General features: G+C 33.2%; 1 protein-coding gene across 2 annotated transcripts in view; it reads right to left on the bottom strand.

The window, feature by feature from the left end:
* Positions 1-27,346, bottom strand: part of LOC114329522 (zinc transporter ZIP11) — a 235,547-nt gene that overhangs the window by 191,453 nt on the left and 16,748 nt on the right. The window contains exon 4 of one of the 2 annotated variants that reach the window (XM_028278664.2): positions 22,208-22,436. In XM_028278664.2, coding sequence (XP_028134465.1) covers positions 22,208-22,436 — 229 coding nt within the window. The remainder of the gene's footprint in view (positions 1-22,207; positions 22,437-27,346) is intronic. The other variant, XM_050656448.1, reaches the window with a different exon arrangement.

Raw genomic sequence — 27,346 nt, 5'->3', positions numbered from 1 at the left:
CCATGAACATCGGCGTTTAGCCTTTTCAATATTATTATAACAAAATGTAGATTGATTTATAATCACGACCATTGTTTGGTTCTGGGGCTATTTTGCAAGTATTTCAAGTAAGTAATCATAACCACACTTTTGTAACTTTCAAAATTTCAACCATCTTCTCAATTTTAATAGTGGGATTGCTTATTTGATTTTAGATTCACTGATGATGGACCGATAGGTTCGAAAACGTTCTGATGAACACATTTTATTCAATCCATTGGGATTTTAAAAATTTTAGTAAATATACCTTTTACATAGAAGTGGTTTTACTTCATGTTCCAGTTTGTTTAAATTTAAATCTCTTCCGATTCTTAGCAACACAGCTTCTTTGTTTCTATGCTGTACGTTTTTGTGTTACAACCCTCGTATAGTGCCTTCCACTATCTTATTGTTGCAGTCCATCATTTGAATATAACTGATGATTACCATCGATAGGGATCTTGATTGTTTCTGCAACTTGATATACGAGTATTTACAAATGCGTTGCGAATTAGCGTTATTCGGGATTATTATTCTGATCGAATAATTGCATGGTAATTCCGGACTCGGCAAAAACATGCTCCGCGCTGTTCCTACGATTGTTCTGGCACATCCTCTTCTCCCAGATAACTCATCAATAAAAAATTCGATTTAACACTCCACCGCTATTGAATGTTTTCAAGTCTTATTAGTATTCGGCTTCCCTCAGACATTTACTGTTGCGTGATGTAGTTCATATTCCTTTGATGGATTTACATGGATTAAAATTTTGTAATCTTTGATAACAAGAAATTATTAGGTAGAGGTAGGGAGTCGATTTGTACGGGGTGATAAACAGAAAAAAGGGAGAAAAAATATTTCTTTATACATATAAGTGATGAGTGCGCGAATAACCGGAAAAGACGGAAAACATAATAGATTGTGATATAAAAAGAGATGAAATTAGTAGAGGTGGAAAATTATCAATAGGAACATTGATAATTTAGATTATATTGATAGTTTCCCATCTCTAGACGTATCGGAGTCACTAAACTGTCACAGAAGAATTTTATAAAATTCTCCTGTCACAGTGACAGTTGTCAAACTCCTTCGATACGTCTAAAGGTGGGAAACTATCAATATAAAATAAAGGACCCCGCAGAAACCTTATGGGAAATGGCTCTCTGTCAAATGCTCTAAAACTTTGGGTTCTGGTAGTCCTTGATGTGTAGAACAAAATACTCAATGGGCGCGTTGCTCCAAAAATCATGGTTTTAAGATATAAGCCTCTGAAGTTATAGGTACAGTGAGGACGTTTGAGTTGGAATAAATAAATTAATCGAGAACGGGTGACTCGGGAGATAAATTACGAATCAGGTCGATTTTTATTTTTAAATTATAATTTTTTGGCATGTATATCATATTAGTGACGTCATCCATCTGGGCGTGATGACGCAATCGATGATTTTTTTAAGTAAGAATAGGGGTCGTGTAATAGCTCATTTGAAAGGTTATTCAACTCTCTATTCATTAATATAAACTCTAACATAAATATTTATACAGTGTGCCCAAATTTTTTTTAATTAAATTAATTGAGACAAAAAGAAGAATGTATATAATTTATTTAATTCGAAATACATTTTACTGTTGTCCGAAAACAGGAAAACATGTTTATTTGATGAATAAATACTGTTTTTCGTTTAAATTCAATGTTTTGTCAATAAAAGCAATGTTTATTTTTCAAATTAACATTTTTTTATGTTTTCTGACAGCAGTAAAATGTATTTCGAATTAAATAAATTATATACATTCTTTTTTTTTTGTCTCAACTAATTTCATTCAAAAAAAATTTTGGGCACCCTGTATAAATAATTATGTTAATATTTATATCACTGAATAGAGAATTGAATAACCTTTCAAATGAGCTGTCACACGACCACTATCCTCATTTAAAAAATCCTCGATTGCGTTATCACGCCCAGATGGATGACGTCACTAGTATGATATATATGCCAAAAAATTATAATTTAAAAATAAAGATCGACCTTATTCGTAATTTATCTCCAGAGTCGCCTATTCTCGAGAAAATGAATTTATTCCAACTCAAACGTCCTCACTGTACCTATAACTTAAGACGCTTATATCTTGAAACCATGATTTTTTGGAGCTACGCGCCCATTGAGTCTTTTGTTCTACACATCAAAAACTACCAGAACCCAAAGTTTCAGAGCATTTCATATCAAAAAGGGTAGATTAATATTTATCTGAAAAAGAACCGGTAGAACTAATTTCAAGATTGTCAGTAAAGTACCTACTTATACCCTGATAATGCATGGGTGCTACCGCGTTATAGTACCAAACACCTGAATTGTTGCATATACACGTGGGGATGCTATACCCGGTGCGAATATGTAATTAAATAGGCCATTTCCTGACCCAATAAGGGTGTGATTAATAACTAAGGTAAACCGGCGGTATTAAAAAAACATAACGTTTAAATTAAACAAAAATAAATGATTATCTAGTTTCGGTTAGACATAAAAGCGAAAACATTTTTCAATTTATGGCTTCCGCTTCCCCTAGTCAGAAGAACTGAATCGGAAAAAGAATAAAGTCATCAAGTTAACAGCTTTAACGAGGTACTAAAATTAATGGTAGCTTTTGTTTGTTGTTATGCGTTTTTTTACTTAACTATCAGTAGCAGAAGTGTCTATTCAAAATGTGAGAATCTTTAAGAAACTTAAGCGCAGCATAAGAACATCGTCTCTATTCAATACCTTCCGATTTTGGCTTACGCTTTAGCATATCGTCGGCCGAATATGAAAAATGCATAAGTCCAAAATATTCAATTTTAGACTTCTGGTGGCATCTGTTAGCATTATCCTTAGAGGATGGAAAATTTTACACTCCCCCAGGAGTGAAGGAGTGACCGCAACGATAACAAAACTGAAGCCAAAACTAAATGAGAACCAAACACGAGTGCCAGTGGCGTATCGCGTAGGCCAGAAGAAACTATATAAAACTACATAATTAAATAATATTTCTCGTAGGTTTAGTTCAATTTTCTATTTTTATTAATTACATAATATTATGCATGGCTTACATAGAAATATTTAAACAAAAAACAGTATTTTAGTATGTTGAACTTTTATACCCACTCAAAATAAAACAGGATTAGGAATTAGGGGATGTGACGAAATCCACCACATATTTGTATGTATATGGTTAAGTACGATTATGGAGACTTGGTAATAATATGAAAATTTATTTACGATTTACATTTTAGGTATATTTTGAACCATATTAAAAAAGAAGCCACATCTCGATAAAAGGTGCCTTATCGGAAAAATACAAAGAGACAAAAAAGTTTTAAAAACACTGTGTTTAACTAATGGCACTGCAGTAATAGTTTAATTGGAACGTACACAAACATTTGGGGGTTTAAAGGCACAAATCCCCCATAAATTTTGTATGTAAACATATTAAAAAAGAAGCCGCATCTCGATAAAAACTGCCTTATCGAAAAAATACTAAGAGGCAAAAAAGTTTTGAAAATATTAAATTTAACTAATGGTACAATAATAATAATTTAATTAAAACGTACACAAAAGTTTTGGGGGGTTTAAGGGAACAAAACCCCATAAAATTTTTAGAGGGTGCACAAATTTCACTATAATTTTTCTTTACGATGTTCCTGCCATAAGAATACCACATGTCTATTTTCAATAAAAAATCTGTAATAGTTTTCGATATATTCGAGAAAATCGATTTTCATTTTGTAACTTCAAAGGGCTGTAACTTTTTTTATGTGCATATTTGTACTAAGGTAAGTTAGGTTCATTCGAACTATTTTTTATCCCAGAATATGTACTTTAATTTATGACCTGTATTTTTGTTACACCCTATATCAAGTTTGCTATTGAATAAACTTAAAACAACATGCTAGTTTTCAGTAGTAATTGCACAAGAGCTCTAAAATTATCGAATTTTTCCCGAGTGACACTTTGACAGTTTTAATTTCACGACCCGAAGGGGAGTGAAATTATGTCAAATTGTCACGAGGGCAAAAATTCGAAAATAATTTTAGAGATCGAGTGCAATTTGTTGCGATTATTTCATGAATAAAACTGTTCAAAACCAAAATTTTATTGTAATTTATTTATGTAAGTACAAATTAGTACAATTAAACACACAGTTGTTATAAATATTTGACGGTTGAAAGTCATCACTTTTATAATTTTTAAAACATTAATTGTCATTAATGTCATCGAATGTATTTTTTCGTAGCAACGAAGGGCATCTGACGTAATATGCTTGACGACGGGATAGTATCAAAAATTATCGGGTATAATATCACAAGAGAGTGAGAATAAATTGAAAATAATGCGACAGTTTTTTGATAATTTGTTGTCTGGCAATAGACACGAGAGCCCGCAGGGCTCGAGTGGCTATTGCCCAATGACAACAAATTTGAGTAAAAATGAAGCATTATTTTCTTATTTATTCTTACTGTCGTGTGATATTCGTAAGATTATTTTTTAATACGTATATTCTGGATATTTTCTTAAATGTGACAGTTGTCAAAACTAGGAAACTGGTTGCCATTAAACAGAAACAATCTACTTAAAAAAATTCTATCGTTAATTTTCTACAGTAGATAATTCTCAGTATAATTTTAATCTGATTGGACAGAATTAAACACGTGATCAAATATCTTACTATACGATTGGAAATTAAAATCATGAAAAAATAATCAGTTTAATTTTTATTTCTGTATCTTTCTATTGGTCAGAATCTCCTATGAATGAAATAATCACAATAATATACTTGTCAGGATGACACGTTCCACAATTAAAATCACGTTCAACAATTAAAACTTTCCCCGTTCCAGTGTTCCCATACATCAAAGTTTGTCCGACTAGATATCGTTAATAAATATCATAAATAATTGTTTTTCGTAAGAAGAACAAAATCCTTAAATCGTCTTTTTACATCGCGGTATATTATAGTTAGAAGTCGAATGACTAGACTGTTTATATTTAATAATCAAATCAAGGAAAAGGTTTGTGTTGTTATAATTCTATTAGATTTTCTTTTATCCCTGACATATATCTACAGAAATGTTTTTCTCCATCTCATAACCTTAACTATGAAGATCTAATATAGTTGTTTGATTGGCATATGACAATGACAATGAAGATAGGTCATTGCTTTTGTTTTCTGTAGCAAAACATTCAATTATTGTTTATAAATAACTTAATGGAATATTAAATGAATATTTAATAGAGTCGGAAGGTATTTAATCTAAAAATATTAGGCGAATGAAGCAGATAATTTACACTAATCACAAAAATTAGCGCATAATTTATTTGAAAGAGAAAAAACGTTAAAAAATAATTTTTAATTTTTAGCAGAATGTTATAATTTATAATACTCGTATATACTCGTTATAATACAACAACAAACAAAAACATACTCGTTCAAAAGAGCCAAAGAAATTATTTTTTCTATGGATGCTATGCATTGTGCAACTTCTCTCACTACTTACATGCATTCAAAACGAACAATTTCTCAGGCAGTGAGAAAAGTCGGCCATTGCAGTGAGAAATATTTTTTCTCACGGGTTCACCGCCGGTTTCATACATAGGATCGCCATTTCCATGGTAACATGCACAATACAAACACAATTATTTTTGTCAAATAAAATGTGTTCAACAAAACTTATCAAAAATTACCTTTTAAGACTACTCAACTGTGAATTATAATTTTAAATAAATAAAGTATATAAATATTAAGAATATTAAATACCTATGTGCATGTATTTTATTTAAATTTAGGCATATAATATACCTAAAAGCACCTAAATTATTTAATTTTGAAATTTGAACTCTTGACAAAAACGCATCCATAGAAAAAGTACAGTGTACAACACGAGAGAAAATGACATATTTCTCTCTCGCTTGATTTGCGGCACTCGCCTCATGCCTCGGCTCGTGCCAACAAACTTCTGCGCTCGTGAGAAATATGTCTTTTTTCTCTCTTGTTGTACAATATACTATACCTGGGAGCAAAAATAAATGAAAATGGTCATGAAGAATGGGAGATAAAGGCAAGAATAGCTAAAGGAAATAAAAATATGGAGCATTACGCACATTATTGAAATCCAAATACGTATCAAGAAAAACAAAAATGAGTATTTATAAGACTGTTATCAGACCTACAGTAACATACACATGCGAAACATGGGTGCTCAAAAAGTCTGAAACAGACCTTTTAGAAAGATGGGAGAGAAAGATGCAAAGAGCAATATATGGAGGTGTGAAAATAGAAGGTCAGTGGAGAAGAAGAAACAATATAGAATTGGAAGAATTATATCAAGAGCCAACGATCACCACGACGATCAAAGCACATAGAATACGGTATTTGGGACACATCAAGAGAATGGGAAGTAAACGAATGCCAAAATGCGAAACTATGCGAAACTGAATGCGAAACTATCACGGAGACCAATAAAAAAGAGAAGGAAAGGGAGACCAAGGAAAAGATGGAAGATCCAATTCCTCTAGATTATTCGATTACCAAGAGACAGATACTATCTATTATTTCACAAATCTGGGATCCTCTTGGCCTTCTATCTCCAGTAATAGTACTTTCTAAACTCCTAATTCAAAAATTATGGACCCTCAAATTAAATTGGGACGAAAAGGTTCCACAGGACATTTATATTCAATGAACACAATTCTACAATCAATTATACCAACTCAATAAATTAGAAATTCCCAGACATGTCATTGGATCCAATCATTCTATATTAGACATGCATTGTTTTTGCAATGCATCACAAGATGCTTATGCAAGCTGCATATATTTTCGAAGCATAGATGCAAGTGGCAATTATCAAAGTCATTTAATTTGCTCCAAAAGTAAAGTTGCACCATTAAAGCGACTCACAATTCCCAGATTAGAGTTATGTGCTGCCCTACTGGGAGCACAATTAACAGCACAAGTTGTCAATGCCCATTCACCGTCAGTACCGATCTACTATTGGTCCGGCTCTCAGATCGTAGTATGTTGGATAAAAAAGGATCCTAATCAATTACAACAATTCGTATCCAATCGCGTCGCCAAAATTCAACAATTAACCAACAAGGATGATTGGTATTATGTTAGTACCAAACAAAATCCTTCAGACCTGGCTTCCAGAGGAGTTCTACCAGAAGATCTGGCCAACCGTGAAATATGGTGGAAGGGGCCACATTTTCTGCTTGGCCCCATAGACAAACCCGCACCTCCTGCTATGCCTGATATCGACCTTCCTGAACAAAATGTTGAAAGATCCATGCTAGTAGCTACCCATTATGAACCACTCTTTCTGTTCTCTCGATTTTCCAATATTTCCACTTTAAAACATGTCGTTAGTTATTGTCTTCGATTTCGTAATAACGCTTGTAAAAAAAGGTCAGAAAGAACGATAGGTCCATTAACTCTTGCAGAAGTAGAGCAAGCATCATTGCGGCTAATTAAACTTGCCCAATTAGATTCCTTTACAGAGGAAATATCTATTTTAAAGTCCAATAAACCATTACCACCGAAACATAAACTTTCAAATCTTACTCCATTCTTAGATGAAAACCATATATTACGAGTAGGCGAGCGACTTAGACTATCTGCATTAGACTTTAACTCTAAGCACCCCATATTAATTTCATCTAATCATCCCTTCACTAAACTGATCTTTGAACATAACCATAAAGTTCTATTACATGCAGGTCCTCAACTCCTTCTCTCATCAATTCGACAATCTTATTGTCCTATTCGGGGGAGAGACCTTGCAAGAAAAACTGTAAGAAATTGTCTTACTTGTTTTAAATTTAAACCTGAATTTGCCAGTTGTCCTATGGCAAGCCTGCCCGAAGCTCGAACAACACCATCAATGCCATTTCAACATTGTAGCATAGATTTTGCAGGACCATTTTTATTAAATAATAAACCAGGTAGAGGAGCCATAGCAATAAAAGGTTACGTTTGCGTTTTTGTATGTTTTTGTACCAAAGCAATTCATCTTGAGCTCCTATCAAATCTCACAACCGACTGTTTTCTACACTGTTTGAAAGGTTTCATAGCTCGACGAAGAATCCCAAACGACATTTATTCGGATAACGGATCCACTTTCGTTGGAGCTAGCAATGAACTTAAGCAATTTGGTCAATTTCTTTTAGACAATAATAATTCTATTAACAATTACGCGATTCAACATAATATAAATTGGCATTTCATTCCACCGTATGCACCAAATTTTGGAGGCCTGTGGGAGGCGGCAGTCAAAAGTATGAAACATCATTTAAAGAGGGTGTTACTCGACAAAAAACTAATTTACGAGGATTTCAATTCTTTGCTTACTCAGACCGAGGGAGTCTTGAATTCCAGACCTATGTTCGCACACTCTAATGATCCCAATAATCTAACTCCAATTACTCCTTCCCATTTCCTGATTGGCCGTCCCATTACTACCCTTCCAGACACTGACTTGAGCAAAATTGCAATAGGCAGGCTCTCCAACTACAAAACGATTCGGCACATATACCAGCACTTTTGGAATCGTTATGTGAAAGAATATGTTACACAGCTGCAGCATCAGTACAAATGGAAAGACTCTTCCTCTGATCTAAAGATTTACACTTTAGTGCTAATCCGCAATTTTCAACAACCACCATGTAGATGGCCTCTGGGACGTATTACCCGATTGCTTCCCGGTAAAGATAAACTTTCACGAGTGGTTGAGGTGAAAACAAACAATAAAACTGTTATTCGTTCTGTTCGCCATTTACGTCCGTTGCCAATGCAGCAAGAGACAATTATTAGTGATAGTGTTAATGCTTAAGACTTTAATTATATGTAAATTCTATCTTGAAGGTACCCTTCAAGGGGGAGTTTGTTTAAAATTAAGTCATATTTACCTATTTTTAGTTCAGTATCTCATAATTCATCTTAAACTATTTTTATTGTGTTAATTATGTTTACATATTATTATTTCAATTCTTAGCTTTAAATACTATTTCGCCTATACGGCAACGCTGTAAGCTTTACTCCAAATAGTCCTGTCGCCAGGGGGGGTACAACGGCCTCGTTAATTCAGATGGACTTACCCAAGTTTTTTTTATGTATTTTGACCCGTAGAACACGAATTTTTTGGGTAACAGTTGATCCGGATGTCGATAAGATTGTTATAGACCAAGAACTTGAGGAATCAAATAACAGCGATTTTTGGCAAAACAAAACAATATTTTGTATTTTTTGGGTCATTTTAAGCAAAAAATATTTCTACAAGTTTTTTAGTAGGATGCACAGTTTTCGAGATAAACGCGGTTGAACTTTCAAAAAATCGAAAAACTGCAATTTTTAAACCCGAATAACTTTTGATTAAAAAATAAAATAGCAATTCTGCTTAGCGCCTTTGAAAGTTCAAGTCAAATTATGTCGGTTTTGATTATTTGCATTGCTAAAAATTTATTGTGTTATTGTTAAACAAAGCTACAAACAACTAGTGCGTGAGTGATGTTTCTATGATTTCTCATTTAAAATCGAACGAGTAGGTAGAATAGGTACTAGTGCAATCAAGACTATTTCTACGTTACATGCGGTAAAACGCATGTAAAAGCACGGGAAACCCTACGTGTTTATAGCTTTGTTAAACAATAAAAAAATAAATTTTTACCAATGCAAATAATCAAAACCGATATAATTTGACTTAAACTTTCAAATGCGGTAAGCAGACTTGCTATTTTATTTTTTAATCAAAAGTTATTCGGGTTCAGAAATTGCAATTTTTCGATTTTTTTAAAGTTCAACCGCGTTTATCTCGAAAACTGTGCATCCTACGAAAAAACTTGTAGAAATATTTTTTACTTAAAATGGCCCAAAAAATACAAAATATTGTTTTGTTTTGCCAAAAATCGCTGTTATTTGATTCCTCAAGTTCTTGGTCTATAACAATCTTATCGACATCCGGATCAACTGTTACCCAAAAAATTCGTGTTCTACGGGTCAAAATACATAAAAAAAACTTGAGTAAGTCCATCTGAATTAACGAGGCCGTTGTACCCCCCCTGGCGACAGGACTAAAATACGGGTTGAGATCTTTTTTAAAACCGAGAATCGAGAATTACCATTCGACAAAATGTGTTTCATCAATAAACAAGTGTGAACGTCTACCAATTTTTGTTCCACTCTATCGATCTAATATTTACCACTACGATATCCACAACTAAATCAGCGACCTAACAACAATTCAATCAACAATTTATACAACAACGTATTGTTTACTGTTTTTTTTTCTGCAAAAACACTCGTCAACTTGAAATGTTATGGGTTTGTAGACACCTAATAGTCTAAGAGCTAGAGCCGAAAAATCATCGTCATAAGTAATATGGAGTTTGGCATGTGAAATGTGTCTATTGTATATTGATAATTATGGCCCCTTTCAGGCTGATACCTCAGTGGCGGAATGGGACGTTTCGATGCCGCCGGTTCATCGCCAGTCCATTTCATCGCCGTCATATCTCGCATTTCCTAGAATTCCTAATTAATACTAAAAATAACTAATAATTGTAACTGTCGAAAATTCGGAAATATATCAGATAGCGATTAATTGACTGGCGATGAATCGACCGGCATCGAACTGGCGGCATCGAAACGGCGGCGATGAAACGTCCTAGACCCCCTCAGTGGATACAGGAAGTAGCAATAAGGGATGAAAGGGGAAGTTAGTGTAGTCTTTAAAGGTTTTCACCTCCTATTTTGTTAAACCTCCATCGATTTGCATGAAAATTGGTGACTAGTTAGAGTTAGAGCATACCCCAAGAAATAAAAATGATTTGGTGCGAACTTGTACTTTAACCATGGGGGTGGATACCACCCCTTCTCGGGGGTGAAAACAATTTTATTAAAAATAACCCCACAAATCGATAGAGGGACAAATTATAAGTAAAATTTGTTATATCGTGTTATTAAAATAAATCAATACTTTTTGAGTTATTAAAGATCAAAGATTTGTCTGTTTAACCCGCCGTTACACGCGTCTTCTATTGTGACGTGGTTGCACGCGTATGAGCGTCGCCCTCACCTACTTATTCACCTAAATTCGACTTATTTCGAGGAAAAATGAATGTCAACATGTATAAATATAAAATGGGTTGTACTCACATATTATAGAAAGTCTCGTAAACCAATTTTTTTTTTATTAATTTAACAAAACAAAAGTAAAAATAATATAGATCAAAAGCAAGTTTTCTTAATTTTCAATTTCAGCAAGCCACTGAAGAAATTAACGTTCTTTACGCGAATTCATTTTACTAAAAATACAAATTAAAATTAACAACTGTTCTGAAGCTATTTGTTTGTGGCATTTTTGTAATTAACTATTAATATTTTGTATTTTGATAACGACGTCCGAGGTGGAATTCGAAACGTCAATTAAATCAATTTTTCAAGTTAAATTGTGGCTTATTTCCCAATTAGAATAGGTAAATTTAAAAATGGGTTCTTAACCAGTGGCTCACCTAGAATTTTCCTCTGGGGGGAGGGGGGGTTTGCTTGGGCACCGAAAGTTTTTTGTATTATTTGTGAAAGACAAGTTACATTTTCCTACCTTCTTTTATACAGAGTGTCCCAAAAGTAGTGGAACGGTCGAATATTTCGTGAACTAAACATCGGATCGAAAAACTGAAAAATACGTGTTCAATCATTTTCAAAAATCTATCCAATGACACCAAACACCAACCCCCACTACACCCCCTGGAGGTGGGGTGGAGGGTAACTTTAAAATCTTAAATGGAAACCCCTAGTTTTTCTAGCAGATTTGGATTCGTTACGTAAAAGTAAACAACTTTTATTCAAGACATTTTTTCGACCTGTGGATAGATGGCGCTATAATTGAGAAAAACCATTTATCCTGATACCATAGGTAAATTATAGAAACGGTCTAATATCTCGAGGAATACACTTCCAAATGAGAAACCAAAAAAAAAATTTTAATACTTTTCGAAAACCTATCGAATAACACTAAACATTACCCTCCAACCCACCCCCTGGAGGTGGGGTGGGGGGTAACTTTAAAATCTTAAATAGCAACCCCCACTTTTTATTACAGATTCGGATTCGTCATGAAGAATTAAGCAACATTTATTCGAAACATTTTTTAGAATTGTTGATAGATGGCGCTTTAATTGGAAAAATATGATTTACTAGCGCCATCTATTAGCAATTTTAAAAATGTTTCGAATAAATGTTCCTTAATTTTTCATGACAAATTCGAATCTGCAATAAAAAGTGGGGGTTGCTGTTTAAGATTTTAAATTTACCCCCCACCCCGTCTCCAGGGGGTGGGTTGGAGAGTCATTTTTGGTGTTTATCGATAGGTTTTTGAAAAATATTAAAAACCTGTTTTTTGCTTTCTCATTTCGAAGTGTATTTCTCGAGATATTAGACCGTTTCTATAATTTACCTATGGTATCAGGATAAATCGTTTTTCCCAATTATAGCGCCATCTATCCACAGTTCGAAAAAATGTCTTGAATAAAAGTTGCTTACTTTTACTTAACGAATCCAAATCTGCAAGAAAAACTAGGAGTTTCCATTTGAGATTTTAAAGTTACTCCCCACCCCCCCCCCTCCAGGGGGTGTAGTGGGGGTTGGTGTTTAATGTCATTGGATAGATTTTTGAAAATGATTGAAAACGCATTTTTCAGTTTTTGTATCCGATGATCAGTTCGCGAAATATTCGACCGTTCCCCTACTTTTGGGACACCCTATATATATTTCTATATGCTATGGGTGGGATTTTAACCCCCGCTCGGTGTGCCACTGTTCCTAACCTAATCCAAACAATAATATTTTAATTAAACCTACCTAAATATTAAATAAAAACCTAAAAGTTTCTTTGAGATAACAGAAACGTGATTTCACCGTGATTGCAGACGCAGTGAGGAATTCCCTCACTTGAAGAGGGATGTCTCTTCTTTCAACTATCACACAGCACACTGACCGTCTGAAATATTCTATAACTTTTTCATACTTAGGTGCTTAAGGTTATCGTACTAGTTTACACAATTTCATTGGTTATAAACAAATATGGTGAGGGATTCCCTCATAGCGCGTGTAATGGCGGGTTAAGAGCACATGCGTGAAGTTACCGATGATAAAAAGAACATATTGTTTTGGCTTTTAGGAAAACCAAATGGAAAATATTTAATAATAATAACTTACCGAGATTTTCTTAGATTTTCTTCGTGTTGTTAAATGTTGAAGCACTATTTTCGGTGGCATTAAGGAAAATGAAGGATGGGATAAAAGAAGGGAACTTACCGAAAATATGTTGTCTGGTATCGTCAATTTGTCTCACGGAAAACACACACAAAATCAAATTAAAATTGTCAAAGTGTACTATATGTTCCGACCGTATGTTTGTTAACGACTGACTGACTTAACATAAAGGACAGAAGATTATGCTTACTTAGAACTGTGTTGCCAAGACGTTCCCGAATTAAAATAAATGAAATATATATTCATATTGGCGCAAACATAGCCCCCGCCCTGAAAAACCCATTTTTCAGCCAAATCTGTATGCAATTTGTGCCGAAAACACAATAAAAAAAACTAGTTCCAAATAAATACTCAAAGGACCAGGCATAAATTAATATACCAAAATTTTCAGAGTTAATTACCGTAACTCAAAAAAAATAATCGAAAAAAAATAAATAAATTCTAATGAAAAATACCTATAACTATATACAAAAGATATTACTGTAAATTTATTGATTCGGAAGAGGGCATAACTTCAAAACTGGTCGTGTAAATGTCCCTTTCGAAGTTTTTACAGTAACATTTCTAACAACTCCGTCTTTACCCGGATGAACCTCAGTAACAATGGCCAACGGCCAACAAAGTGTAGGTACATTGTCTACCTTTAAAATAACAACCGTTCCGATTTTAACATTAGGCAAATCTATATTCCATTTTTCTCTAGTTTGTAAGGTAGTCAAATATTCCAAACGCCACCTTTTCCAGAAATCTTGCACCATTCGATCGATTAACTGGAACCTATCTAACCGGTTTATATTTAAATCTGTTAAATCGTCGGCCGGCAAACTTCCTAACGGTGTTAAATTTAAAAAATGTGATGGAGTTAATACCGATATTTGAGATGAATCAGTTGGTCGACGACAAAGAGGTCTCGAATTTAAGATTGCCTCTATTTGAATTAATAGAGTATTTAACTCTTCATATGTTAACAACTGATCCCCTATGACCTTATAGAGATGCGACTTAGCGCTCTTTACATTACTTTCCCAAAGACCCCCGTGACTCGGACTTTGTGGACTTATAAATTTCCATTCCACACCGTTCAAATTTAATTCACATAACAGTGCATTTTGATATTCTTCCGAACTAGCAAACCGATTAATTTCACTTAAAACCGTTTTCGCACAAACAAAAGATGATCCCTGATCAGAATACAAAACCTTGCATGGGCCCCTTCTTGCTAAAAGTCTTTTAAATGCTTGCATAAAATGTGGTGTGCTTAAAGAACTCACCAATTCTAAATGAACCGCTTTTGTGCTTAAACAAACCGCTAATAAACAATACGATTTATGAACCGCCGCATTACGTTTTTTACCTAATGTAATATTTATTGGCCCAAAATAGTCAACCCCTACGTGTAAAAAGGGTTTAGTAGCAGTAACCCTCGATACCGGTAAATCTGCCATGAGCGGTGTCAAAATTTTCGGTTTATTTCTAAAACAACGATTGCATTTAAAAACCCGATTTCTTATAAGATTTCTTGCCCCAAGAATCCAATACTTTTGACGCAATAAAGCTTCAAGCAAATATGCCCCCGTATGCATATAAATTATATGATAAAAATCAACAATCCGTTCAACTAACGTTTCTTTTCCCGGTAAAATTAGTGGATGTTTTCCCGAAAAACTAAGGGATGAATTATTAAGTCGTCCCCCCACCATAAGTAAACCGTCTTGTAAAAATGGCCGTAATTTCTTAAGCTGTGTTTTACATTGTTTGTTTTCTTTTATCATTTTTATTTCAGTTTCAAAATGTTTTAACTGAATTAACTGAATTAAATAACATTCTGCTGTTCTTAGCGCAGTAGCCGTAATTAATTTTTGCACAGGAATTAATTTTAACAACATTAAAACCCGAACCGTAATCCGTAAAATTTTATGCCAGCTAGAATGACGTTCAACCAATTCAAGTAAGGGATGAATTTTTTCACCTTGCTTCTCCTCCTCAATAACCAAAACCTTAACCTCCGAAATATCCGATTCTAATATTGAAGAAGGCCAGTCCGATTCCCGTAATTTTATCCAACTAGGACCTTGTAACCAAAGTTCATGATTTATTAATTGTGAGGGTGTCAACCCTCTTGACAAGCAGTCCGCGGGATTATTTTTACCTTCAATATGTTGCCATGAAATATTAGGAAGGTTTTCTTTAATTTGCTGCACTCGATTAGCTACAAAAATATCTTTGGTATTTGCCGAAGTTAACCAACTCACCACCGTGGTCGAATCAGAATACGCAACTAGTTGTGAAATATGAGTAAGTTTGCTATAATTTTCAAATATTAATTTCAGCAAAGATGATAACAACAAAGCCGCGCATAATTCTAGCTTCGGAATGGTCATGGTCTTTTTTAAAGGTGCACATCTCGATTTTGCAGCAACCAGTCTTACACTCACTTCACCGCTAGAATTTACAACCCTTAAATAAACTACCCCACCGTAACCGTCTTGACTTGCATCCGCAAACCCCAAAATCATAATCGGAACATCCCTCATGGCTCCTACATGTCTAGGGACCTCAAATTTTGAAAAATCTTGCCATTCATTGCATACCTTTTCCCATGATTTTTTAATCGTATCCGGGGGTGAGTCATCCCAACCCAATTTTAGTTGCCATAACTCCCTGATCATTAACTTTAAATGCAAAATAAATGGAGCAATCAGACCAATAGGATCATAACATTTTGCAGTAAGAGATAAAATCTTACGTTTTGTACAATTTTTATCGGGGGTGGTTAACCTATAGTTCAAAACATCCCTCTGCGGATCCCATTGCATCCCTAAAACTTTAGTCTCCGATTTAAATGTAACCGAATTTTGTAAACGTTTTTCCAGCGGAATCTCTGATAACAAATTGTCCAAATTAGTCGACCATTTAACTAAGTCAAAACAACCACCTTTGAAGAGATTTACCGATTGATTATATAATTCTTTAGCTTCAATTTCGTCCGGAACACTCGTTAAAAAATCATCCATATATAGCCCCGAAGAAATATATTTTTTAGCTAAAGGATAATCTTTGCCATCTTCATTTATCAATTGCTGAACCGTCCGTAGCGCTAAAAAAGGTGACGACCTTAAACCGAACGCAACCACCGTAAATTCATACGTTTTTATTTCCTCGTTTGGATCAAATCTCCATAATATTCTTTGAAACCGCCAGTGATCTTGTACTAATTTTATTTGTAAAAACATCTTTTTTAAATCCGAACTCAATGCTACTGGAAAAAGCCGAAAATTTATTAATAAAGTGCATATGTCCGCCTGCAGTTTAGGCCCGCTATGCAATAAATCATTCAAAGAGACATCACTGTCTGAAGGGCAAGATGCATCCAATACGATACGTATAGGTGTACTTAAACTCTCTAATTTTATTACAGGGTGATGACTAATATAATAGGATAAGTCACAATCTTCTTTTTCCAATAAATTTAAGTATCCTTGATCCAAAAAATCCTGCATAATTTTATTGTAATCCGCACGCAAGCTGTCCGATTTTGTTAACCGTTTTTCCAAGGTTTTTAACCGATTTTCCGCCGAAACCCTTGAATTTCCCAAATTTTTTGGTGAACTTTTAAAAGGTAATGCAACAGTAAACCGGCCCGATATATCCCTGGAAACCGTGGTTTTATAAATATTTTCACATTCTATAGCGTCTAAATCCGGAATTTCCCGTTTTGGAACCTGCTCTAATTCCCAAAATTTTGTCAAAATTTGTTCAATCGATGTTTCTTCCCTTAAAGTGAGCAAATTTATGGGAGTGGAATATTCCGTATCCACCTGACCCATAATAACATACCCGAACGTTGTTTCTAAAGCCGCCCCTAAACCTGAAGAACTCAAAATCCGATTACCGCCGAAAAGAATAGGAAAAAACTGCGCACCGATTATGCCATCGATTGATTTAGGTTCAAAAAACTTATCGTCCGCTAATTGTAAATTTTTAAATTCCGATAAAGTTTGCAAATTTAATTTCGTTTTTGGCAATTTATCTGTAATATGATCAATAACTAAAGCTTGAACATCGTATTTTTTAGTCTGATCAAAACGCGAAGCGATAATAATGTCCGTTACTCCCCTTACCGACTGAGAGTTTTGTCCCAAACCTTGTACCGAAGAATTAATTTTTGTATATCTAAGACCTAGTTTTTTACAACATTCCGTGGTCAAAAGATTACACTGACTACCGTTGTCCAAAATAAACCGCGCCGTTGCATTTTGTAAAGGACTATTTAACACACATACCGTTACCGTTGCTAATAGAACCGTTTTTTCCTGATTTCTACTCAAAAAACTAGAATTTTGAAACGCACAATTAACTGAACCCGAATTGTGGTTATTGGAACCCGTTTCTGGAATACCGACACCAGAATTTGGTTGATTATTTTGATTATTTTCTTTCGCACCCCTTATTTCCGGTTTTCCTGCGCATAAAAGAAAATGATGATTCTTGGCACACTGGGCACACGGTCTTTTTAAGCACTGTCTTACACCATGTGACTGGGAAAAACACAGAAAGCATAAATTATTATTTTTTACCAAATCGTACCTTTGTGTAGGATTCATAGCCTTAAATTTATCACACCTACCCAAAAAATGTGACGATTTTTTACATAAAACACAAAAAGGCATTCTGTTATTGTTTTTATTCTCATGCTGGCTTACAAAAAATGATTTCGAATTTTTATTTTTATGATAGCCACTGGAGCTAGCCCCTTGTGAGTCACTATTATGCAAAATTTTTGTTTGATCCTTAACAAATTTAATTAAATCCGTGTAAGTAGGAATAACCGTTCCGCGCATGTGATTTTCAAAAGATTTTACCGTTTCCCTGTCCAGTTTTGAGAGTGCATGATAAAGTAAAATAAAATCCGTTAAATCCGGGACATCCAACTTTTTTAAGGCATTAACCGAGGCGTCAAAGATTTCTAAAAAACTGTTTAGATTTTTTTCAGATTCCGATTGCAAGGATTTAAAATTAAAAATTTGTTGTAAATAAGTGTTTGCTAACAACCTTTTATTATGATATTTTTCTAAAAGTGCTTTCCATAACGTGTCATAATTATCCCCAGAAGTAGCTATTCCCGCACAAATACTAAGGGCCGATCCCTTTAAATGTGAAACCAAAAGCCGAGCCTTATCTGCATCCGTCAGCTGGAAATTATCGTGTACCAATGGTTTGTAAATCGAATAAAAAGTTTCCCATTCCTTTGTTTCCCCGTGGAAATCTGGAATAGTGATTTTTGGCAAAAGACTGTGTACATTACACTGTTGTTGTGTACTTTGCTGTAAAGTTGGATTTACAATATTGGTGCTTGGGTTTAATTTTGTATAAGCCGCCCTTGCTTCACAACACATTTCGTTAATAACAGACATCACCTGAAAATCTGGTTTATAGTTTTCATCAACGTCAAACCCGACTGCGTTGATTTCATCCAAAATTTTGAGAATTTCTGTCCTTGTCGAATCCATCGACTGATACAAGTTTGTGAATTTTTTAATGGTGTTATCCGTAGTTAAGTTTTTCGATAAGTCATATAAAGTCTGAATGATTGTATAAAGCGTTTCTTTTTTAGCCGTTAATATTTTAAATTGCCTTTCGTAAGTAGTCATTGTTACTGAAATCAATCCGCAAAATCAGAAAAAAAACAAAGTCTACTTTAAGAAAACTGTAGCATATAACAAACCAGGTCTGAGTACAAATTTTGAATAAAATTAATTAATTATAGAGATTTGTTAAAAAACAAGCCTTCCGGGCAGTTATTATGCAAACTCTTTATTTTGTTTAGAACCGTGAATCAAATTTAGTATTTGTTTACAAAATAATTTTTATTCATACATCCGAATTTTTCCGTAACCGATTGAGTCGAAAAATATTCACGTTTGACAACACCGCAAATATATAAAAACCTAACTTCTTTCACGACCGAAGCCCAAGTTGTTCCGAGAAACAAAAACGATACAAATACAAAAATCAGCAAAAAGTTATCACAGAGTTTTTTTTTTCGATACGTGCCGACATTAAATTTTACCGAACAATTTGTTTCTAAATAAGAATATTATTATTTAATAATACAAAACTAAGCAAAGCAAACTGTAAACCTACGCTGAATATCTGAGCTCGAAATTGACCAATTATTTTTTGGCTTTTAGGAAAACCAAATGGAAAATATTTAATAATAATAACTTACCGAGATTTTCTTAGATTTTCTTCGTGTTGTTAAATATTGAAGCACTATTTTCGGTGGCATTAAGGAAAATGAAGGATGGGATAAAAGAAGGGAACTTACCGAAAATATGTTGTCTGGTATCGTCAATTTGTCTCACGGAAAACACACACAAAATCAAATTAAAATTGTCAAAGTGTACTATATGTTCCGACCGTATGTTTGTTAACGACTGACTGACTTAACATAAAGGACAGAAGATTATGCTTACTTAGAACTGTGTTGCCAAGACGTTCCCGAATTAAAATAAATGAAATATATATTCATATTGGCGCAAACACATATTAATTAATTGTATGTTACTAAAATATTAGTTTTATATTATTTCGATATTATAAATTTAGCAAAAGTGTATTCGAATATGTCAAATGTACCCATTATTGGACACCCCCCAGTTTCTGGACATATTCAGTTTATATTGATAGAAAAAATTTAATTAAATATCGAAATAATATAAAAATAATATTTTACTAAGATACAATTAATTAATATGTTCTTTTTATCACCCGTAACTTCACGCATATGCTCTTAAATAGACAAATCTTTGATCTTTAATAACTCAAAAAGTATTGATTTATTTTAATAACATGATATAACAAATTTTACTTAAAATTTGTCCGCCTATCGATTTGCTGGGTTATTTTTAATAAAATTGTTTTCACACGCGGGAAGGGGTGGTATTCACCACCAGGGTAAAAGTACAAGTTGGCACCAAATCAGTTTTATTTCTTGAGGCGTGCTCTAACTAGTCACCAATTTTCATGCAAATCGATGGAGGTATAACAAAATAGGAGGTGAAAAACTTTAATGACTGCACTAACTTTCCCCTTTCATCCCTTATTGCTACTTCCTGTATCCACTGAGGTGTCAGCCTAGAAGGGGTCATAATTGTCAATATAAAATGGACACATTTCACAGGAAAAACTCCATATTACTTATGACGATGATTTTTCGGCTCTAGCTCTCCGTCTATAAATGAGACGATATACAGTCGGAAAAATGAAAGAATACCCATGAACGAACATATATAAAACACGCTGTATTTTTTTGCTATGCTTTTTTACTGAATCGATCCAGGAATAGTCAACTCAAACTAGCAAGAGTTGATTCTGTTTTCACGCGATCTACTTTTACTAACAAGCGTTAGGAAGAGTCTGCTTCAACTAGTAAAAGTTGAATTAAGTTTTTCAAATCAACTCTCACTAACCGTTTTAGTTTGAGTTGAATCAAACTAGGAATAGTCAACTCTAACTGAGAATCAACTTGAACTGTAACATATACAGAGTGGGCCAAAAATAAAAGGAGCCACCCCGATATTTGGCAGTATTTCTTAGATTTTAAGAAAATAAAAAAACAGGTCACTTTTTGATCTAAGGGGGACACATTTTTACGGTACAAACATCTGTCATTTGTCATTTCCCTCCCTTCCACTTCCCCCACCCCTTATTTTTAAATAGGGAATAGGGGTCGTGTGCTAGCTCATTTGAAAGGTTATTCAATTCTCTATTCAGTAATATCAACATCGACTTAAAAATGTATACAGGGTGTCCAAGAAAAATTATTTTGAATTGAATTAATTGACACAAAAAGAAGAATGTATGTAATTTATTTAACTCAGAACACATTTTACTGCTGACAGAAAACAGAAAAAATGTTTTTTGATAAATAGACACTGCTTTTTGCTTAATTTTAATGATCAAGCTTTCACCCATCTGCCTCTTGCTAGGTTGAATATTATTGAATTTAAGTAACAAACAGTGTTTATTTATCAGATAAATATTTTTTTCTGTTTTTTATCAGCAGTAGAATGTATTCTGAGTTAAATAAATTACATACATTCTTCTTTTTGTGTCAATTAATTTAATTTAAAATAATTTTTCTTGGACGCCCTGTATAAATTTTTATGTCAATCTTGATATTACTGAATAGAGAATTGAATAACCTTTCAAATGAGCTAGCACACGACCCCTATTCCCTATTTAAAAATAAGGGGTGGGGGAAGTGGGAGGGAGGGAAATGACAAATGACAGATGTTTGTACCGTAAAAATGTGTCCCCCTTAGATCAAAAAGTGACCTGTTTTTTTATTTTCTTAAAATCTAAGAAATACTGCCAAATATCGGGGTGGCTCCTTTTATTTGGCCCACTCTGTATACAGAGTAAGTGAGAAAAATGTTACAATCAAAACGATCCAAATGTTTTAAATAATGTTATGTTTTGCGATGCGGATACTTTTTTAATTAATGATGGAAACGTATGGAAACGCAATGGATGCGTGAATACTACACACTATATCTAGAAACTTAAATGGTGTCATTTACATTTATTGGAAAATAGTATTATACCTAAGTTGGCTCGTAAAAAATGCATTGGAATGCGTGGTTTTATTGAATGACCCCCGCGATTACCCGACATCAATCCTTTAGACTATTTCCTCTAAAAACTCTAATTCTTCTTTACATATATACTACTCATATCTATCTAGTTCGAGCATGCGAAGCCTCTCACAGTATTTTGAAGCCTCTCACAGTATCTGCGATCTTCCTTGTTCTTAGCTGTATGCTGTATGTTCAACGTCTCCACTGTCCAATTCCAGATGCTATATAAAACAAATAAACCCACTTACCTGGCTTTCTCTAATGTCGAAGACGGCGAACTTCCTATGGCCCCGAAGCCGACACCAACAGCCAAACCCTCTGGAATGTTGTGAACGGTGATAGCGACAACCAACAAAATAATCCTCTTCCACTGGCCGTTCTGGATCTCCTCGATGTTGCAATCGTCCGTTTCGTCGAAACTCTGCATACGAACTTTATCTTCAATATCTTTCTGTACTACTACAGACTTTATACCTACTGCAAAGGACAAAAAAAAACAAAGTGTAAGATATTTCAATTTACCTAATTCAATATTTAAATTAATCAACTACATTTTTATGCGATCATTTAAGAGAAGAAGAGAAGAATGAAAACTTCCAGAAAAAATTTCATGATAATAATAATAGCTTTATGTTGTCTCACAAACGAGACAAACAACAAATAACCCACAGTATGGTATGATATGTAGATGTTTTCTTCATTTCGCCTCAAGAACCAGAAGCATTTCATTTTCGGATAGACATCAACAACAAATAACAATCAATCAAATTCACCATGGAAAAAGAAAACAATAATTCAACTAACCCACACCAACAGATATTTAAATTACATCTCAAATCACAACGTAAACATCAAAAAGGGAATTATAAAATCAAAAATCATTATATGATAGAGCTCAAAACACCTCCTCTAATGAAAATGCATTTTAAGAAGAAAAATTCTGCTAAAAAAGATTGTAATAAACAATGATAACCCACTGTCATATTTAAACAAGGAATTTCACAAGATTGGAGGAAGAAAACAATAAAAAACCACAACTAATCCAGGGGCCTGATTCTAATTCATTTCGATGTCGCAATTTAATTTCGACTCCGTCATGACAGATTGCAATTTATAGCGATTCTTATTCATTTCGATATTAGTTCCAACTGGGGATATTAACGTTATCATTTTGACACTGGTCAGAATTTGGGTTAGTCCTCCTGTTTATTGGATTTATTGGCTATTCAACCACCGCAACGTTTGTTGATAGTCTGGGCAAATTATCGAAAAAATGTCATTTTGGGAAAAGTTATTTACCAGCTATTTTATTGCTAAAATCGAATCTTAAGATTACATATATTAGTAATATGGGGTATGACAAGTCGGCAGAAAGTGTGTTATTTTATTTATAAACAAATTAGCTCTCCCAAATCTTTTTTTCAATTAGTGCTCTGTAACTCCTAAGAATTTTCCTTTAAACCAAAAACACTCAAATAAAAATTCCCCGCAATTTAGTTCTGCACAAAATTATTTTTTTTCTGATTTCCTTCAACAAAAATTTTATTCGAAAAATCCGAGTTTTCCAAAAAAAATCTGCAATTTTCAATTAAAATATTAGGAAAGTAATTATTTATCAAAAATTGAATAAATTGGTGACATGAAAGATTTTTTATACCTAGTAGATTATATATATCAGGAGGCCGGCGACAATCTAACCAATAGTTTAGCAATAATTAAAATGTTAATTAAAAAATATCGGTCGAAATAATAACCAGAAAGATTATGATACACCAGAATAACTATGATTTTCGTATAAAAAACTCTATACCTATTCAACGTACTTTACAGAATTGAAATTGGACTATCTGAGCCGTCTCAGGAATGTTATAAAGAAACAATTTTTTGGCTTATAAACAAATGGAACCCCTCAGAAAATATCATATTAAATTAAGTTAACCCTGTTGAAAAGGGCACGGCTTTTTCTTCGAAGAAAAAAAAATCGAATTGAGTGGTTCCAGGTATAACCGGTCAAATTTGACCGGCATTTGCGACAGAGTTATAAACAACAGGATTTCAATCTTTCAACCATTACCTTTTTATTCCGGTCCTCTTTGTACATAAAAATTTTCATATCTTCAAGACACTCATAACAAAAAAGATTTATGTCACCAAGTTATTTAATTATTGATAAATAATTACTTCCCTAAAATTTTAGTTGAAAATTAAAGATTTTGTTTGAAAAACTAGAATTTTCCGAGGAAAATTTCCGCCGAAGGAAATCGAAAAAAATATCTATGTGGAGAATTAAATTACAGTGAATTTTTATGTGAGTGTTTTTGGTTTAACGTTAAAATCTTCTGAGTTACAGAGCAACAATTGAAACAAAGATTTCGGAGCGCTAATTTGTTTATAAACCAAATAGAACACTTTCTGCGGACTTTGCATAGCTATATTACTAATATATGAAATCTTAAGATTTGATTCCAGCATGTCCAGCAATAAAATAGCTGGTACATAATTTTCCTTGTTTTATACTAATTTTCCCAGATTATTACCTTACATCTTTCATTGAATTAGTTGATAATTCACATTGTGTAAATTCTCAATTATTATATTTTTAATGTAATATTATTTTATCTAATTTCTCCAAAACCAGCAAATTTCCATAAAGCCCAGCCATATTAATACCTTTTGCTTTAGTTTTCCTTGAAAGAAACAAACAAAACACATCTCCTAAACTAAACCTAACCTCGCTTTCGGCCATTCATTCATGTCCGTGTCACAATAATTTCAACTCGAAATTATAATAATTTCGACTCGAAATTATATCAACCACTTTTTTGGAGTCGCAATTAATTTCGATTGCGACTTGTTTTGAGTCGATTAGAATCAGGGCCCAAAAGACTCACAAGAAGGGATTCAACGATGACAGCAATACCATATGTAAAGGACTTATCAGAGAAGTTAAAAATGATAGGAAATAAGTACATCATAACAACTAAAACACTGACATATATCATGTCCAAAATCTAACCAAACAACACACAAGAGGGATCAAAGAACTGCATCTATATAATACTCTGTGAATGCAACAATTTCTATGTGGGAAAAACCGCAAGAACACCCAAGTGTCAGGATAAACGAGCATAAAACATACATCAATAATACAGGGTGATTGATTAGTGGGGTAAAGCTCAATAGATCCACTATAATAACATACAGCAATAAAAGTTAATAACAAAATTTGTAGCCAACTTTGAGCTTCACATTACAAAATTAGTTAGAATGTTACAGGGTGTTCGATAACACAGTGGCAAACCAAACTTTGTTTTTTTAAATGGAATACCCTATACTTTATTTTATATTCGAAATCCTGTTAACTTTTCCATCACAAAAATATAAAGGTTTGTTATGTTATACAGGGTATTCACAAAGTTATAACCAATTTTGTATGAAAATCGTAACAAGTTCAACTCCCTGTATAAATAAAAATAAGCACAACAGCAATGGTTTATTAATGCCATATTTTTTTATTTATTGTCAAAATTTTCAAGAATTATTGACATTGCTAATTTTCTTTATATCAAATACAGGGTAAGTCAAAACGCAAGTACATTATTTTCTCAATAATGTCAAATGGAACACCCTGTATTTTATATCATTATTGAAAAGTAAAATTACCGTACGTGACCGTACTTTATTTTTATATAACATTCCCTATGTCCAAATTTATTAGTTTTCGAGATATTTTCATTTTTCAGAGCAAATTATTTTAGGTGTCTAAATTTATCTAAATTTTAAGTAAGCCATGACTGAATTGACAATTGACGATTACTGGTTATCAATCCGGTAATCAATGTAACAATGTAGCAAGTAAAGAAATAAAAATAAATTATTAGTAATATATTTTACAAAAAAACACACAACCACAACATGCAACATTTTTGAAACAATTAAAAACACATTTTACAAAAAAAAACACAAACGCAAAATACAACAATTTGTGAAGACAATTAAACAGTACTTTTGTATGTAAATGCAAATGTAAACAAATAGAACGAAAAATAATTTATCAGTAATACATTTTGCAAAAAAGAACATGCTTGAAAAAATTAGAAGCTACTTTTAATAAAATATTTTTAATATTTAATTACATAAGGTGTTCAAAATTACCTCCAACACATTCATGCACGCCTAAAAACGATCATTGAATGAGCTACCTACTCTACGAAGCAATTGTAAATTAACACATCGAATTACACTTTGTATTCTATTTTTCATCTCATCCCTTGTTGTTGGAGGTATTTTATAAACTTCATTATTAACGTAACCCCAAAAAATTAGTCCAGTTTATTAAATTCTGGTGATTTGGGAGGCCACGCTACTGGTCCATTGAAAAATGAAAATATCTCGAAAACTAATAAATTTAGACATAGGCAATGTTATCTAAAAAGTAAAGTACGGTAATGGTACTTTTCAATAGTGATATAAAATATAGGTTGTTCCATTTAAAATTACTGAGAAAATAATGTACTTGCGGTTTGACTCACCCTGTATTTGATATAAAGAAAATTAGCAATATCAATGATTCTTGAAAATTTTGACAATACGTAAAAAAATATGGCATTAATAAACCATTGCTATTTTGCTTATTTTTATTTATACAGGGAGTTGAACTTGCTACGATTTTCATATAAAATTGGTTATAAATTTGTAAATGCCCTGTATAACCTTTATAGTTTTGTGATGGAGAAGTTAACAGGATTTCGATTTTAAAATAAAATATAGGATGTTTCATTTAAAAAAACATAAGTTTGGTCTGCCACTGTGTTATCGAACAACCTGTAACATTCTAATTAATTTTGTAATGTGAAGCTCAAAGATGGCTAACATTTTTGTTATTAACTTTTCTTGCTATATATTACTATAGCGGATCTATTGAGTTTTACCCCACTAATCAATCACCCTGTAGAGACTTCCAGAAATCACACAGATGCAAATATGTCTGGAATTATGAGCACAGAGTACAGTGATAGATGCATCAATAATCATGAAAAACCAGACACGAACAAGAGAAAAATCATAGCAGTATCCAGTATCTCTAATAATATTAACCATTTTCCTTACATATATTTTGGCAAGCAATGAATACCGATTGACATCATTAATTAGAATAAAGAATTGTACCTAGATATTATTTGTACAGTAAACAAGAACAAACAAAATATCTTTGACAAGTAATGATGCCTAACTCCTCACTGGACGAGGAACATGGCAATGATGAAAAGTCTTATTGTAATGTTTTGGCAACGCTCTGATGTCAGAAATATTGAAAGAGGTAAGCGTATTTCTGTAGTAAAATAACCATACCCCTGTTGTTATATTAAACTGAAAATATTTGGCAA

Source organism: Diabrotica virgifera, chromosome 7 (assembly GCF_917563875.1).
Source record: "Diabrotica virgifera virgifera chromosome 7, PGI_DIABVI_V3a".
NCBI classification, from domain to species: Eukaryota; Metazoa; Arthropoda; class Insecta; order Coleoptera; family Chrysomelidae; genus Diabrotica; species Diabrotica virgifera.
This window is presented reverse-complemented; position numbering and strand designations above follow the sequence as displayed.